Source organism: Solenopsis invicta, unplaced genomic scaffold (assembly GCF_016802725.1).
Source record: "Solenopsis invicta isolate M01_SB unplaced genomic scaffold, UNIL_Sinv_3.0 scaffold_67, whole genome shotgun sequence".
Classification (NCBI taxonomy): domain Eukaryota; kingdom Metazoa; phylum Arthropoda; class Insecta; order Hymenoptera; family Formicidae; genus Solenopsis; species Solenopsis invicta.
Genome location: NW_024105342.1, coordinates 78,120 through 96,764, shown reverse-complemented (window position 1 = coordinate 96,764; position 18,645 = coordinate 78,120). Strand labels below are relative to the sequence as shown.

General features: G+C 33.8%; 1 protein-coding gene across 1 annotated transcript; it reads left to right on the top strand.

Moving 5' to 3' along the window:
• Positions 1 to 2,177: 2,177 nt before the first annotated feature.
• Positions 2,178 to 18,608, top strand: LOC120356883 (CD63 antigen-like). Its single transcript, XM_039459535.1, has 6 exons — positions 2,178 to 2,544; positions 12,816 to 13,004; positions 13,218 to 13,388; positions 13,603 to 13,824; positions 14,043 to 14,104; positions 15,978 to 18,608. Exons 1-6 carry the CDS (start codon positions 2,482 to 2,484, stop codon positions 15,994 to 15,996), a joined length of 726 nt encoding a protein of 241 aa, XP_039315469.1. The 5' UTR covers positions 2,178 to 2,481; the 3' UTR covers positions 15,997 to 18,608.
• The last annotated feature ends 37 nt before the right edge of the window (positions 18,609 to 18,645 follow it).

Sequence of the window (18,645 nt, the reverse complement as noted above, 5' to 3'; positions counted from 1 at the left end):
CAATTGTTGCCGGCATATTCCATAATAATTATTTGCTGAATTAAATTCTTTTAATATTTTTAATTAATTGTGTATTTACATACCATTGTCTTCTTATTATTGTTAAATAATAAGAGAACATGTTATATATTTAATTGTTAGATACTTTCACCGTAGAATAATTAAAAGAACCACATTACATGAAAAAAACATATAATTCTATTTAAAGATGAGATTTTTAAAGTTAAGTTGTTTTTTAACAATAAGTTACTCTAGAAAGCTTTACTATCATAAGACGGCCACTTTGTACCACGCAATTTCTCTAATTAAATAAATTTTTGTCTTATTCTCATAGTTTTGAAAATGTTTATAATAATTATTATTGCTTCACTTTGTACATTAATGTTAGAAAATGTATTATGGAATTTTTAAAAGCGTGTTGATTGTGCAATTGATCATTATTTCGGAAATACGTCGCTGAACTAGCCAATTATTGAAGCAATCAGCAATTATTGATCTATTTTAAAATATTTACAACTTCATATACATATATACATATGTTCATTTCACGTTACTAATAAAAATGACGGATCTCTTCTGAAGTATGCTATTTAATTCGTTTTATTCGGTCTCGTCACAAAATAACAGTTAAGTTTTATGAACTTCGTGATTGTCGTTCTACAATATATGATTCAACATAATTATTTTTAAATTATACAAGTTTTGTCGATTATATATTTTGCGGACACTTTTACCTTTTAATTTTTAACTATGCTACGATAAATTTCAGTCTGTTTCATTACTAGCTGATGTAATACAATTGATGCATTTCAAAATACTAAAAAAAATCTTAAAAATATAGAAAAAATCTATAATTCACATTGCATATGCTATAGATTTTTAAATGTACTGTCGGTACATTTCAGTACACCCAATATTGTTGAAGGATAACCGTATTCGATTAACGCAGAAGTCGGAAGTTGGCCGTTTCACGGAGTTGGAAATATCGACAGTACTGAGATAGTACTAAAAATCTATAGCTCATATGGCGTATGCTATAGATTTTTAGAATACTGTTTATGCTCATACATTTCGGGACACACCCAATATTATCGTCGTATCATCATATCCGATCAACAGAAGTTAGAAATTGATCGTGTGACAGAGCTGAAAATATTGAATTACCGTACTGATAATATTGAAAAGCTAGTTCACGTTACGTAGTACTTATTATAGATTTTCAGTACTGTTGGTGCATTTCGGGACACGCCCAATTGTCGAATTCGGTCAGCCCCAAAATTCGAAAGTTGGCAGTCTTCGGCGACGAAGATGAAAAAGAGGTATCGAGTGTCATCGGGAGAGACACGAGCTTCAGCTGCAATTGCATGTGAACCTTGTCGTCCGCGATCGACATTGGTCCTCATCTGTCCTCGGGAATCAAGGACGGGTGAGGGATGCATACGCATAATGCGGACACGCGGTTTGTGCGGCTGAATCGTCGATCAGAAGCCAAGCTCGCCATGATACCGCCGCCACCCGGAGTGCAACGTCGTCGTCGTCGCGTCGTCTTGCGTTGCGTTGGAGGGAAAGCCTGTGCACCGCGTTACGCACAGGCTCGTAGCATTCGGGCGACGACGCGGCACGTTCGCGCGTGGAGCGGCATAGTCATCGATCATCTACGAGCGGACGTGACGACGGTCATACTACGAATGATGAATAATAATCACGAGAGACATACAAGTTTTCCTGTTAAGTAAACAGTAGGAGGAATCGAGCGGAGTGAGATACGCCCGAGAGGATTCTTGACTGTGTAACAACAAACGTCGCGGTGGCGCTTGTTATTACAGCATTTACAACATTAGACGCCACGCGGGCGCTAATTCCGTTCGCGGCATTGTCTTATTTAAATTTCTGAAGCTTCAAACTAACTGTTAATAATGTCCGTGTCGTTCCGTTCCGCTGCAATTGATTTTACCAGAGTAGAGATCAGAGAGAAACACGTGACGTGCGCACGTGTTACACGAGATGTTTCGCGAATAATAGAGAGCACCGGATTCTTTTAGTTTTATATTTTAAGTGCAATGTTAAAATGATGTAAATTTCAATGGTTTTATCCTCACTCTGTGCCCCGCGCCTCGGAAGAAAGGTACGGCCCTGGCCGAGTGGCTGCGCGCGCATCGCCAGTGTATACCGCGCAACAACAAAAATACATTGTCCGGTGCATTTGACGGCGAACAGTCGACGCGCGAGCATCCCGTGAAGTTCGGGTCGTTGACGTACGGAGGAGCGGCAAAAGAGAAAGAGAGAGAGAAAGGGAGGTGGGTCAGAGGCGAAACGAGAACGCGAAGGAGCAAAGCAAACCGCGACGTTTTCCGCTTCCGTGTGCACACAGCTGCGAGAGGCGCATTGATTTCTACTTCTTCTCGCGCGCACAGACGTCGCGTGGCGTACACGATTCAGTGATTCACGAAGCCCGTAGTACACACAGTGAGAGTGTCGAAAATGGTGTCCGGCGGCATGGCCTGTGTCAAGTACCTGCTGTTTCTCTTCAACCTGATCTTCGCGGTGAGTAACAACAGGCCGCGTGGAGCTAACGGGAGGACGCGAAGGGCCCACCGACGCTCGCTCTCTGCGTTCCGCTATCCGGGTCGCTATTCTCGGCGTCGCGTCGTCGCCCCGCGTCGCGTCGCGTCGCCTCGCGACGCGTCGCGCCCAGCGCGGCGCCGGGCTTTGTGTTACGCGTATCCCCCGAAGCCAGATAGAGCATCTGGGGAGAGATCTCGCCGATCTCGACACGCTTCGCTTGTCCCGACATCGAGGCTCGGCAACGTCGCCGACACCGGCGTCGCGGCCCCGTCGATCGTCATCCGCGTGTCGGCGAATGAAATGACGATGAATCACCGCTCGAAACCGCAAGAATCGCACACCGGGACACTTTGGCTACGAATCGCGCTCGATTTATTTGGGACCGGGTTGTGTCTCGTTCTGGTCATCGATCTGCACGAAATTTACGACGGCTCGAGCGAGTTTTGTGTCTCGAAATTGTGGCTTCGAACGATGGATTCTCAGATCATTTGCATACTGGATGTAACATCCGAACAGTGGACGATCGCCGATTAAAGAGCTACGTCCGTGTCCATCTAACGTCTGTCGTACACTAGGCGTCAATAATGTCTTTTCGCCTGAAGCAAGCTGCATTCCATATTCCATACAGGATTGTAACTGTTAAGCCTGATGCACAATGAAGAGCACAGGCAATAACACACACACACACACACAGGGAATAATAAGCAATCGTTCAATATGTTAAATAACCTAACAGTGCAAGATATCGTATGAATATTCTAGAATATTCATATCGTACGAATATTCGTACATTATCATACAATATCGTACACATATTCATATATCGTGTGCTGTTAGGAATAAGGAAAACGTATAGAGCTTTCTTTGTTCAACATATTGAACTGATGTTGCTTGTTCCCTGTTCTGTTCAGCTTAGGGCTTTACGTCGTAACGTGCATTGTAGAAAACTTCGGCGAGCAGCCAACTTCAAGCGAAAAAGCATTTTTCACGTCCTTTACGGCGACGATCGGGAGTCGACTCGATCTTATACGATTGATGACCGTGATGTCTGGTAATACAATGATCGCCATCGGTGTCGTGTTTCCGCTCGCGACGAAGCTTCTTATGGTTACATTGACACGATGCAATCTTGGGCGTATCGGATCGATATTACGCACGGCTCGACGGCGAGGGGATCCTTTCCGTCGTCCGTGCCGCTCTGTTTGGTTTTTAGAAAAAGAAAAAAAAAATTGCCGTACCCCGTCCAGCGCCGATATAATCTATTATCTAATGACAATAATAATCTAATCGATATTGCATGGCGTGACCGAAACCGCACCGCGTTTCTGAATAAATGATGCAAGTACGAGGGTATCAATTCGAGGGAAACTTTGTGGTGCTTATGCTCCAGAAGCTCGGTGTAAGCGTTACGGATGAAGCGATCGATACCCCGCTCCCCCTCTCTCCCACCCATCCTTTCGCATTTAACGTAATCTAGAGTTCACCCCGTCCAACATAGTCGTGCGCGCGCGCGCGCGCGACACCATTGCGTATAAAACTTGTAATACGTGCAAAATATGTGCAACATCACGTAAAATAAAAATTCAAGGCAGATTCCGGACGTGACGCGATTGAGTCCCCGGATATCCTTTCCATCTGACAGAGTATCTTCCTTTCCCCAACAATGTTCTTATCTTTATCTAACAAAACATCTTTGTCTAATAATATTTTCATTGTCAGCACAAGGTATATTTTTTAAAGAGTAAATAGCAATGAAATGGCATGAACAAATGTTTAATGATTAGTGTTGCGCTTAGATAACTTAAAATTATCTTATAAAGATAAATTGTATGTAAATGTATCTTAAATAAGATAAAGATGATTTAATTTCAGTTTATATAGGTAAAAGTTAAAATTATATATGGTTTTACGTAGATAAATTTTTAAATAATATTGTTATTCAGAGCAAAACAATTTAAGATATGAAAACGACATGTTTGTATTTTTATTTCTAAAATATCTTTTTAAAAACACAAGTTCTTCATATAATTTAATCTGACAAAAAATATTCTTTTTGAAATCAATATACAAATAAAAGTTAAAGTTGAAAAATGGAAAGAATAACGCATTATATAATGTCTCACAAAATTCTTTGTAAAACTTTTTGAATTTATAGTTTTATATGGCAATATTTATATTGCACTACTATACTGAATCTGTGCAACTTGGCTGCATTTCATTATACACTGTCAGTACTAAAAATCTATAGTTCACATTATGTATATTATAGATTTTCTGTACTGGTAGTAAATTTTGGCACGCAACCTTGTTATCATTAAAAAAATTCTCTTCTTAAAATAAATGATAACTTAGAGATTGAGGCTATAAGTACTTCATTCTCATTATTATTCGCATTATCATAGATAATTTGAAAAAAATAACACTTATTTTATCTCAGTTAAAAATTATTTTATCTCAGTTAAAAATGAAAATAATGTATGTTGTAATGATCTAGATAAAGATCAAATAAAGCTTCTTTATCTAGATGATTATATAAGTAATTTTATATAAATAACGACAACACTGTTGACACGATTTTGCCGAAGTATTTAAAATTTCATTTGAATCTAAAAATAATCTGAGCCGTCGAAATAATTAAGTAGGACACTCGAGCTGATTGCTAGAACAACATTTTTTGCAGCACTATCATCACGCTTGAGCGTCCTACATAAATATCTTTCACAGTCCAACGAAACTATTTTTAAATCTGTGTCTAATCAAATTCAAATACTTCGGCAAAGTCACTGTTTCCGCGTAAAAGACGTCGATAACACGATAAAAAAAAATGTATTCGTATCAGCTGGTTTTTGTCACCTTCGAAATGTGAATATAACAAAGGGACGGCGTCCGATTACGTTGACGAAGGGGGAAGAGTTTATTTAAGGGGCTGGGGCGCGATACAACGAAACTATCGAAAGCCACGCTCGTCCCAGGAGACGGCGCTCACATACGTAAAACGTCGTCGCCGTACCGACGCGACGGCCGAACGGCAGGATCTAGGACACAAAACAACCCTGTGAAGGATAGAAGACAGGGCGGGGTGCCTCTCGCGCGCGTTCCTTACTGTAACGTTTAATGATCCGTCCACCGTGAAATGCCAGCGCAACGACCGCGTTTATACAGAGCGTGCCAGGAGAAATACGAGCTCGATGGGTGGCTTTGTTCTTCACGATGCTTGAAGTCAATTTTGTCTTTCAGCGAGAAAATACCGTCTCGCGTCGCCGCATCGTCGTTTCTCAGCCTTCAGAGTTCGGCTGAGTCTCAAATTAATCTTCCGTCTGTGATGTTCGGGTTTTTTTTGGAAGAAGCAAAATTTCACTCAAATTTTATTACTTAAACTTTAATTATTATTAATCCTTTCGCAATGTGGGGGAAATAAGACTGTATAATGGAAAAAAAGTTTATTATTTTTCCGAGACGATTTTAGTATTAAAGTTTTTAAAGTCACTGAATATAATTTCAGAACTTTTAAACTCAAAATGGTGGATTTAATATGGCGCATCGAAATTTGAAAAAATAATTGTGTTCTTGTAAAAAGGGGCACGTTTACGTTTGATCTGCCTTTTTAAAATAACAAAATTCTGATATATTTTGATTCAACTACTCTGGAGTACTTAGGTTTATAAAAATCCAATTATTTTTTTCAAGTTTTATGTCTACCGTTTAATCCGCTATTTAAATTTTGAAATTCTGATATACTCGGATTCGGCAACCTCAAAAATCATAGGATATCAAGTTTCATACAAATTACAAAAGGATAAATCGGTTTTACTTTTAGATGTGCACATATGTTACATTACACACTGGTGGCACATTTTTTTCTGTGCACATTGGCTGCATACACTATGAAGGGGTTAAATAAATGTTTTAACATTGGAAGTAAAAAACTGATAACAAAATGTTGAAAAGTAACCTGAATTTTTCCCAATCTTTTAAAAATGTACTCTGTTAGATGGAACATAAAAAAAAATGTTTTGCTAATGCAGATAGATATCTAGGTGTCTCAATTTATCGTTATTTTTTTGTATCTATTAAAATATTATTGTTTGTCACATAAAATTGTAGCAGCAACATTTAATAATACCTTCTAGAAAATTTAGGTTTTATTGCCAATTATACAGTCAATTTTATAACAAGTATGATTGGCCTGAACATGAATAGAAAGTTTCAAAAAAATTTTCTTACTAAATTTCATAAACAATTAAAATATAAATTCTATCTCCGTTATTTAGATTGGTTAAGTACCAGACATATGTAATATCACAATATTTGCTACACTTATTTATCTACACAGAGAAAACAATACTGTTGAATCAACAGCATCAGATTAATGGAATTATTTTGTTAATTTAATAACGGTATTAATGAAATAAAAGAATTAAAGGTAAAGACAGTAACAAATGTAGTTGAATGAATCAAATTTAGTTGAATCGGCTACACGTATTAGTGACAGCTCGTGATTCGTTTAATTGAACCAAACTACGTTTTAATTTATATTGCAGCATTTTTTTCAGTGTGTCCTAGTTAATTTTTTGCAACCAGAAAATTATGGCTGTACTTGCAAGACCATTTTTTTTAAGTGAAAGGAATTCGATTACGTCGCGTCTGTTCAATTACGTTGTACATATTTTGAAAGCCTAGCACAGTAAAAAAACACTTGGGCTGGACAAAGGAGACCCAGATTGCAGGCAGAGGGAGTTAAAAATACGACCGCGGCCGGGAGCGTTTCCGAGTCCCGAATTAAAATTCTCCCAGCAGAAAAATCCGCCGCGCGAATCGAACGACGAAAGAATCAATTTACGATTCCTCCCTCCACGCTCTCTTTCAATGACACTCTTAGTAAGGCTGTAGAAGCTGAACTTTACATTTCACAGGGGGAAGAGATAAGCGCGCGACGTGCGCGTCGTTCGCGTCCCCGTGTTCTACACTTCGCTTTCTAGGACACCCTAGATCGTATAGATCGTCGCGCGTAGGGCACGTCCTCGTTGCTGAAACTTTTCAATAGATTCATACGTAAAGTTCGCCGCGGTAGAGTCACCTGTTAGCGTATGTTACGCGCGCCGTGGCCACCGCGACGCGCCGGTCGGTCTCGGTGGCGGCGGCGGCGGCGGCGGCGGCGGTGGCAGCGGTAGCCGGTGTCCAGGCTTCGCTCGGGGGCGAACGCGAATCGACCGGTCTGGTCGGGCTCGGTTTCGCGCTGCCTCGAAGGCCTACTAGGGCGAACGAACAGGCGGGCGGGCGGGCGGGCAGGCGAGCGAGCGAGCGCGCGTAACACGCCGCCGGGAACGTAGGTGAGCCGTAGGTGAAAGACACGTAGGTAACCACATAGGCAAGGGGGAGAGGTCTATAATCTTCGTCTGGCGGCGACGAGCGACGTAGCCTTCCTACGACGCGACGATGTCGCCAGTCGCGCTCGCCTTTTCTTCTCTTTCTTCCCCGGCGTGGCGGCCGCCGTAGAACGCCGGCTCCCGTGCGCGCTGGAGAGAGATGTCTTTATTTAGACAGATCCAGCAACGGGAACACGGGCCGCCGTCGACGAATTCCTCTCGCCGCGGTTGCGTGCTTCGGTAGAACCGATTATTTCATACGGAAAAATACTGCCGACAAGAGCGATTTACTTTTTTTTTCTCCTAGCGTCGAGTGGCAAGAAATATTTTCTTGATAGTCTTGATAGTTGTCTTAAAATATACTCGTCACAAATTTTAGAAAAATGTATACAAAAAGATATTCTTTCGTAGAATATTATAAAATTGTATTGAAAAAATAATCAGAATAATAAGAGCAAATTGAATTTTAACTTAATACTTTTTTGGTTAAAGTAAGTGATCAAGATTCAAAATATATTTTGAATAAGTTTTATAATTATGAAATATTTGAAATACATAATATTTATTTAATTCAAGTATATATTTTATTTTGTGTACGCAGAAATTTAGTTTAAGTAAACATTACTTGTTTCAAGTAAAAGATGAGTGTATTTGAAGACTTATTAGAAAGATATTTTGCAAGTTATTATTTAAAAAAAGAAAACTAACAATATTGAATAATCGCTTTTCTTAGCACAAGAATGATATTTTTTCTGTGTTTACAGAGAAAAATACCAAGAAAAGCAATTATTTAATTCACTTTTTTTCTTCTAGCAAGTAACTGTTATCTTTTAACACAGAGAATATTTTCTTGATAGTTGTCTTGAAATATATTTGTTACAAATTTTAGAAAAACTTATAAAAAATAAATCATCTACATGTATTGTTTTAAAGAATATTATAAAATTGTATTAAAAAATAATAAGAATAATAAACAAATCAAATTTTTGTTTTAATTTAATATTCTTGATTGAAGTATTAAGTTATTAAGATTCAAAATATATTTTGAATAAATTTTATATTTACTATGAACTTGTGGATATATTAACTTATGAAATATTTGAAATACATGATATTTACTCAGATTTTATATATTTTTCTTTGGATACATAGACATTTATTTTAAATAAATATTACTTATTTCAAGTAATAATGAGTGAATTATAAGACTATTAGAAAGCTATATTTTGCAAAGCATTACTTAAAAGAAAAAAACTGACGGTTGAGTAATCGCTTTTCTTAGCACGAGAATATTTTTCTGTATATTCTCACAAAAAAGTACAACGAAGAAAAGCAATTACTCAATTTCCTTTTTTTTTCTTCTAGCAAGTAACGGTTATATATCTTGAATAAAAGATATTTTCTTGATAATTTTAAAATACACTTGTAATAAATTTTAGAAAAAGTTACACATATTTAAAAAAAAATTTATATTATTTTGAAGAATATTATTAAATTATATCAGAGAAATTCAAGTACAATAATCAAATCGAATTTTTATCTTAACATAATATTTTTAATTGAAGTATTGAGTTGCAAGGACAATTAATAAATAATTAGTATAATTTTGCATAAATTTGATTAGAAGATAGATTTGCGAATATATCAACTTAAGAAATACATAATTTGAAATATATAATATTTATTTAATTCAAGTATATATTGTATTTTTTTTAAGTGTATTCAGTTTATTTTAAATAAATATTTACTGTTCTGTAACTCTTTATAACATTTACCTCGCTTTTACAGTGTTCATCCGCTTTAACTGTTAAACTGCAACGTTCTCTTTTTTTAACTCTTAACTACTCAAAAACTTTTTATTCCATAACACATTCTATAAAGCACTACATTGAGTTTGAGTTTTGAAATTTTCAACTTTCTGAATATGTTAATGCATCTAATTCATATCATCTCGACCATCATAGGTGTAATAAACTAGTCAAATTTGGACAATTTATTTTACATTGATACTAATATTTTTTTATATTATTTATACTGAAGATGATCCAAAACGGAGGCTTGAAACGTTTATTTGTATCTAATTTCTGTTAATATTTTGCTTCGTATTTTGCGTTACTATTTTACACGCGAACATTCATTGGCTTTTATGACATTAATTTATACTTTGATTTATTTTCACTGAGCCAGTTCTAGTTCAATTTTAAATATTATTTATTTAAAATAAATGATGATAAGTGTATTTTAAGATTATTATTTTATTGTAAAGATAACCGTTACTTAAAAGAAGGAAACTGAAGATTGAGTAACCACTCTTCTTATCGCGACAATATTTTTTTGTGTTTAGCGATACCAGAAAGCACATTCAAAATTTTGCGAAGCATTATCTGAATAGTATATTTTTGATTTTATATACGTTTCCTAAGTGGTTGTAAAATATTAAACATTTTTAGGAAACATATATAAACATATATAAAATTTATATCAACCAACATCCTTTACAAAGATTTAATATTGGCAGTATTAAATTGGTCAGTAATTAATTACTCAATTTGTATATTAAAAATAAAAAAAAAGTAATAAATCACTCATTTACATTTTATTCAATAACTTTGTTAGTAATCCATATTTTACATTGAATTTTGAACGATTCGTCAAAATGTTGTTTAAATTTTAGACAAAGTTATGAAATATTTATTACTTAGTACGTGATTTATAAAAATGTGATGACACTGCATAATGGATTCCATCCATTGATGGAAGAGAAAACAGGGTGGTAATATGATCACCTCAAAGATAAATTTACAAAATTGATTTTGATTAAAAACACAATATTTTATTCTATAATCGTATATTTTTAATTTTCCAATATTTGGAATTTTCCTGCGTTTAGAAACACTGGAGATATTGTTTATCCTTGTTTAACATTAAACAACAAAGATAAAATGATATCTCTAACATTTCTGCACGTAGCCTTTAGAGTGACAATTGACTTATCGGAGAAATAATTCAATATGAAACCCTCGCTTAAGTAGCTAAATTAATAAAATACTGTGCTATTGAATAATTCGATCATAACTTGAAGTGTGTATAGCTGCATAAAAAAAAAATAACACTCGAGTATACATACATTTTTATGATAATATTATATGCTCAAGTTTAATAACAATAAAGAAGTATGTGTAATTAAATGTTAAAATGTACCTTGAAGAAGTTTTGAAATTCTCAAAAGTAAAAACGCATATTCTCTCCATTTTTGTCAACCTTCGGTTGGCAGTAATCGATCGTAAAAGTGCCTTATAATAATTGGCATATTAGCGTCGCTACATAACGTCGGGCTACTAAACAAATAATTCCATAAACAATCGTTGGAATTTGTCATTTAATAACGAAGATAATAGTGATAGCCGTAATGCTTACAGCTGTAATACTACCTTTCTCTCCGCTAATAACAGTGCTTTTAATACTCAAAGTGATTAATCACTGACCAATTTAGTACTACCAGTATTGGATTTCTAAAGGACGTGCTACCTGGATACTCACGCTCCATGTTCGCGTCAACAGCTCGAAATAAATGAATAGCAAACAAGCCGTGTTCGACCATTTGCTATCCATTTCTGCGTAGAAACGGATTTTATCTGTAACGTAGATAAAGAATTTATCGCATTTTATCTGTAACGTAGATAAAGAATTTAATTATCAGAATCCTTGAACTTTAACCACCACTCTCGGCTTGAAAATCGACTTCTCCTGCGTGGAAAATTTCCGTACATGCATGTTATTATCGAGATACTCGCGTGTTTGCGACAGTAACGACGTAAAGAAACGTCTTGAGTTTTCTTCCGCAATCTTCGGATGATAAGGTTGCAAATGTTACCTTTCTAATTTTCTACTACAAAGAATTTCTTATACAATAGTTTCTTTGTAGAGCCACTGTAATATCTACTCGCTTTCGTAATCTACTTGCGAGAGTCCTTCCCGCGTAGTTATCTCGCTGAAAGTTAAGACGGCGTAATTATAACAGTTTTATGTGCTTCCCATTGGTAAACAATGCAGCTCTTACGCGATCATGCTTTCCACTTAAAGCTATTAGCACGAAAGAAAAGTATTGAATGTTCATTCTAATTTACTCGAGGTGTCGATTGCAACTCGTCTTTCTGAACGGAAGGTAGAAAAATGTATTTCTGGAGCAATATATCAAGTGTGACGAGCGCGCTGAAGTTCGTTAATTATATATTTGTGAAATAACACGGGCAGTAGAGTTGTTTGTTATTGTTTCTCATATATCGTGGAGTTTTAATGTAATGATTCTAATTAGAGATTTTCACTTCGGAAGCACGCGCTTTGTGAAAGTAAGCGCTAATATAATATGCCAGAAAACATACAATTTAACGTGAATTTGCGATGCACGTGTAAAGAACTAGGATTAAGAATAAAGGGTGTTATTTTCTTAACTCTTTAAAAACGATAGCATTTTTACTACTAATTTTTTCTCTTCCCGATTTAAATGATACATATAAGTTGTATGTTTTCACACTGAAGAGAATATAATTTGAAAATTTGTATATTGTGCTGTCTATATTTTTATGATGAGGTACGATAAATTGCAACTTATCATGAAAACGCGAAATTATAAAAAGATACAGAGCTACGTAATAAAAGTATAATTTGAATAATAAATAAATATTTATATTACATTGTTCACGTTGAGAAGAATTTATCATATCTTATCGTATTTTATCATTATAATGATAAAACGTGAAATTATAAATTATATTTATAATGAATATATAATATTTATTGCATAGAAAAATAATAAATACACGACACATAATACATGTGATATTAAAATATTTAAAATTTAAAATATTTTATGTGTTATTTCAGATCACCGGCATCGTATTTATTTCGGTGGGCGGTGTGATTCTGGTTGTTTACAGCGGGTACAGCAATTTTGTGGATAGTTGGTTCTTTGCAGCCCCACTCTTAATGATAGTAGTCGGTATCATAGTCTTCCTTGTATCATTCTTTGGATGCTGCGGCGCTGTAAAGGAGAACCACTGCATGATAATAACGGTATGACTCTAAAAAGATTATTATTAAAATATCATTATTTATTACTATTACATCTCTTTTCCGCAACGTGATTTACCTCTCTTTTAATAAATATTTTTTTTATTGTATATAACACAACAAAAAAGTTTTTGTATAGAAACAAAAGTTTTTATTTCCTATCAAGTCAATATCCTTTATGTTACACTTATATACAATAATTTTAATTTATTGCAGTTCTCGGTCCTGCTGATGCTGATATTTATTCTGGAATTGAGCGCTGGAATCACAGGTTACCTAATGAGAGGAGAGGTTGCTAATATGTTAGAAAATCGTCTGAATGGTACTTTGCGACAATATGAGCTTAATCCGGATATTCGCCGTTCGTGGGATATTATGCAGCATGATGTGAGTTCACTAAATGTTTTGTACGTAATTTGTATAAATATTACATTTAAATCTTTATTCGTTACTGTAAGAAAGAGTATTATATCATTATGTAAGTAGTAAGTACATACTGTAGCTAAAATAAATATATATTTTATTTTATGTATATTACTAATTTTATTGTTATGCCATGATTAAAATTTGTAATTAACTGAGAATTGAAATATAATTTCAGTTACAATGTTGCGGTATGAATAGCCCTGCGGATTGGCCCCATATTGGTTTCCGTGATAATACTGTTCCCGATTCCTGCTGCAAAGAGATTCCTACTCAGAGCCGATGCGATTTAAATTCGATTCACGTATACAGTGACGGCTGCATGATGAAACTGCAATCTGCTATAGAGAATAACGCTATGATCCTGGGAGGAGTAGGCATAGGGGTAGCCCTCATACAAGTAAGTTCTAATTCAAACTGTCACCTTAATGTTATGTGTTGAAGTTATATTGAACAATTATATTTATGATTTAAATGCGAGCATCTATTGCATACGTTGATAAATAAGACTTATTACAATATTATTTCTACAAATAACAATATGTATATAAGCAAAGGATTTTAGCTATATCCGAAAAAAAAAACAAATGTTAAATAATAATTTCTCTTTTTTTTCAGTTGATCGGAGTAGTCTTTGCGTGCTGTCTGGCTCGCTCAATTCGTCGCGAGTATGAGACTGTGTAAGCTGATAGACACAAATTTTCATTGCAACAAGCCTAAAATGCACTTGTATAAAACCTGATCTATTACACAAGCTGTCACTATTTTTTTTCCCTTATTTCGTTACCATTTAACCATGCACAATTATATATAAAAAATGTTTTCTTTCTTTTACCGCTTCTATTCTTAACACATTGCAAATAAGCCATAATTATTTTTCGTCAAAGAGTGCGTGATAGGTTAAAAAAAAGAACAATTTAAAGATCTCCAAAAAAATCTCACTGCTATTTTGGTATTTGAGCCTTATGAGGCATAAAACGTCACACACATATGTTTTATATATTTTTACAATAGGCTCTCGAACAACTTTGTATATTAATATTAACGGAGTTACTCTGTTACTCTCGGAGATCATACATTTTTTTATAAATGTACATCTGATTTGTTTAGTGTCATTGTGGTACTGTTATAGTTGAGCCACGATAACTATATATCTCGATGATAAAGTTACATAAAATATAAATCACTATAAAATGTGCTAAAAGCTTTTTTTTGTTCAATGTCTGCTTCCACGTGAGTAATTGTTTAGCTTATTAGCAAAAGTGTATTTCTGTCGTTTCTCTATATTTTCGCTTCATAATATTTCGCATGATGTAGTGTATATTGATATTGTTGTCGAGGCTCTGCTATAATCAGCAGTATCATCTTCAAGTTTTAAAAGCATTCATATCTCTTAAGACTTCATTTTGTTTTCGAATCGATGCTTTTGTGAAAGCAAATTTGAGTATATTTCTATGAAATCATATTTAAATATACATATATATTTAAATATACATATATTTATAATAAATACTAATACGTATTGTAAATGCTAATACATATAATACTAACACGTAATAGTATGAATTTTTATTATATTTATATATTATCAGTACATGTTTTTTAGTTTAGTTCAATATTTCAAAGTTCATAAAAAATCTGTACGTGAATGTTTTTTTTTTTACAAATAAAATTATATAGAAAAAAGCCACTAATTATAGACAGTTCAAGATACAAAATGAAGTATTAAGATACATGAATATCTTCTCAGCATTAACCCAATGGTGTATGATGAAGGGCATTTCCTTTATTGCATGTTGTATAATCCAATCAAAGAAAAAATTATACTTTAATCAATTAATAGGATGTACTATACTCATGAACTGCAAAGAAACTGTGATTGAAAGTAACAATGTGTCAATGCGCAATTTGTTTTTTTCTAATTTGTGGCTAAATGGTACTCTTCAGATTAATGAAAAATTTTCGTATTTAACAAATTGAAAGACACAAAAGAGAACTGTTATCCTCAATTTGCAATTGCATGTTAACTACACGTATATATGTTGCCGCGCGCGTGCTGTGCGTTCCAATACAAGAAAATACTATATATCTAACATTAAGATATTTTGTTGTTTACCACAATGTAAAGTTTACATAGTGTTACAATCATGAAAAATGTCTTACGAGATGTATAAGTGTATAGAAATAGACGAAACGTAATAGTTGTTCATGTTATATGAAAATTATAGTAAAGCGTAATTCCATAACAAAATTATTTTAACCAGATTATTTCAACCGACTTACACTCGGTTAAAACAGCAATACAGACGTTGCTTTAACTTGATTATATAGTGTTGCAAACTGGTGTTGGCAATAAGAGAGAGAGAGAGAATATTTATTATTAAAATCTACATTTTAATAGTAATCACATAAAAACTGTGACGTGTTATTTTTTGTTTTTCGTTGTTTGTATTATACATACTGAAATTATATCGCTTAATATGCCGTAAAACTAGATGTTTTTTTTTAAATATTTTATGTTCATACCTAGTGATTTAATATTTTTACTTACAGCGAAACCACAGCACACTGATCTGCCATCAATTAGGAGGCATTTTTCATAATATTGTTCATCATACATTGATTAATAAATACTTGTAGATTCATTACGACCGTAATCATTCTTACTGTGCTTACAAATATATACTCAAAGAGGAATGATGTCACAAGTATTTAGTGTACAGCGATACCTTAAGTTAGCGACGTTTCGGTATGTATGTATGTAATGCATGTGAAAGTACATACTTCTGAGGGAATGCAAATTGATGTCCCTCGTTACTTCGCTTTTTTCTTATAAAATAAAAAAAGACAAATGAAGCAGCAATATGCATTGAATATTAACATATCCTGTTAAATTTAAACATCAAATTACTGCCAATATCTGCCAAAAATGTAACATGCAATATAAAAGCAAAAAGAAAAGAGAGCAACTAGTCGAAAATGTATACGATCCCGTTTATCAGAAATTACAATGAAATGTTGATCAATTTTGGCACATACAATAAAAGGTGCCTGTTAAATTATGTGCCATGATGCAGTCTGATCAATTTTTTTCGTGCGACATGTTTATACAAAGTTTGGTAATCTTTTACGAATTATGTACAATCTCTGTATTATTATAAGAAATAGCATCTAATGTAGCCATCATTCCTCTTAATTTTTGCCAGATTTAAACAAAAAAAAAAAAAAAAAACAAAAACGAGCATTTCTGCATAATCTTCCTCGAAATGCAGAAATGGACAAATTATGTAACGGTTAATTGCAAGCAAACTTGTGTTCTGATATAATTTAATATTACCATAAACTAGTATGTATTATATTTGAGTACATGCAGTCTTGGCATCTGTTTTTATAATGCCTCCTCATCTTTTTCTCTCGACAAAAAGTACAGTCTCTAATACTTATAATATATACGATGTTGTAGTAATCTTGTATTAAATTTATAATAATTTTCTGTGTTCTACAAAGAAAGAAAAACAAAGAAAAAGCAGTGTACTCTTATTCGTAATCGACGGTGCCCCGTGAAATATATATACGTATACGTGTATATATAGTATCATTATGTAATATTGCAGATGTACACAAAAATTCTGTACATTATTCTGTACCGATGATGTAACAAAATTAGCGCATCTTAACATCTAGCTCGATTAAAACGGAGTATCAAATGGAAGCTAGCTCTATCCTGTCAATAATTTAGCTTGTAATGTCAGTAAACTCTGATATTGATTCTCTCTTTGTGCTTCATTGTATTATATGCTATTGACAGTCTATTGCTGCAAAAACATTTGTGCATGTTTAGTGCTAAGTTCATTCATATTTGGGACCAAGGCAAAAAGATTAATGTTATTTTTACTGAGCAACAAGTTATTTCTAAAAAGAAATAAATGATTTAAATGATAGCCATGTGATATATTAAAAAGACTTTTTGAACCTCATTCCATTTTCCAGTCCAAAAGAGTTTTCAGTAATATTGGAAAATGAATTAAATGAGAACGAATTACGATGATACCATTTGTTCATTTGCTTCCATTTAAAAAAGAAACATTTTTTTAATGCAACTTAAAAATTGATGTCAATTGGATGCCAACAGTAACATTATGTGCGTTTAAGTACATCGAAAATATATGTTCTTTTTAGATTTGTACGTAACAAATGAAAGAGAAAAAAAATTTAGAGATTTCACTGCGTCTTGTCGATTTCACGAATTCAAGTACCACGACTTAAATTTGAATTATGTAAGTTTCTGTAGTCTTGTGTATACAACAAATGCATGAAATTTTACAACATTCCTTTAGACATATGTACCGAACGTTATATTAGAACGTATATGTCTGAAAAAATGGAGAACGTATTTATTGCAAATAATTTATATGTAAGAACAAAGAGTATTGATATATTTAACTATTTTACAATAATGTTGAAATAATTTAAATTTACCATCGGCACACACGTACACACACACGTACACAAGTGGCAAATGCACAAGATCTCAGAAATAAACATGAACGTCCGTAGGATAACCATTGCAGAAACATAGAAATAATAGCTATGAGATATTAAAGTGTGCCTAACATAGTAACGTTTATGTTATAAGTTAATAGAGATTAGAAAGCATTTTCAATGATATTAATCTATCGACCATGCGCAATGTAGCTTCGAAACTAGCACTTGTCCGAAACGTTTGCTCCTTTTGATTATATAAAATCATCTGTTTTTGTCAGAGATTAATTAAAAATTTTAGACTCTGTATGTATTAATTGTACCAGGCAACGCAAAAGACTGACGAAGATTATTGTAATCAGTATTAACTAACATTGGTATTTTACATACAATATATACATATTATATATATTATATATATATATACACATACTCACACACACGCACGCACACATACATACAGACACACACACATATACACACACACACACATATACACAAATGACTTTGTACTAAATTCTATTTTGGCTGCTTATGTTATTTTTTATTATAAACGTAAATTATTAGTCAGTATCGTTAAAGTGATACAAATGTAATTTCGTTATTACAATGTAACTAATTTACGGCATTTTAGGAGCCAACATGTCCTTAGCACATATTCATCTAGCTTTTATGTATACTAATAAATTTAATGACACTAAATAGTGTTTTTAATCAAATTCCTTCCCATCTTTACGAA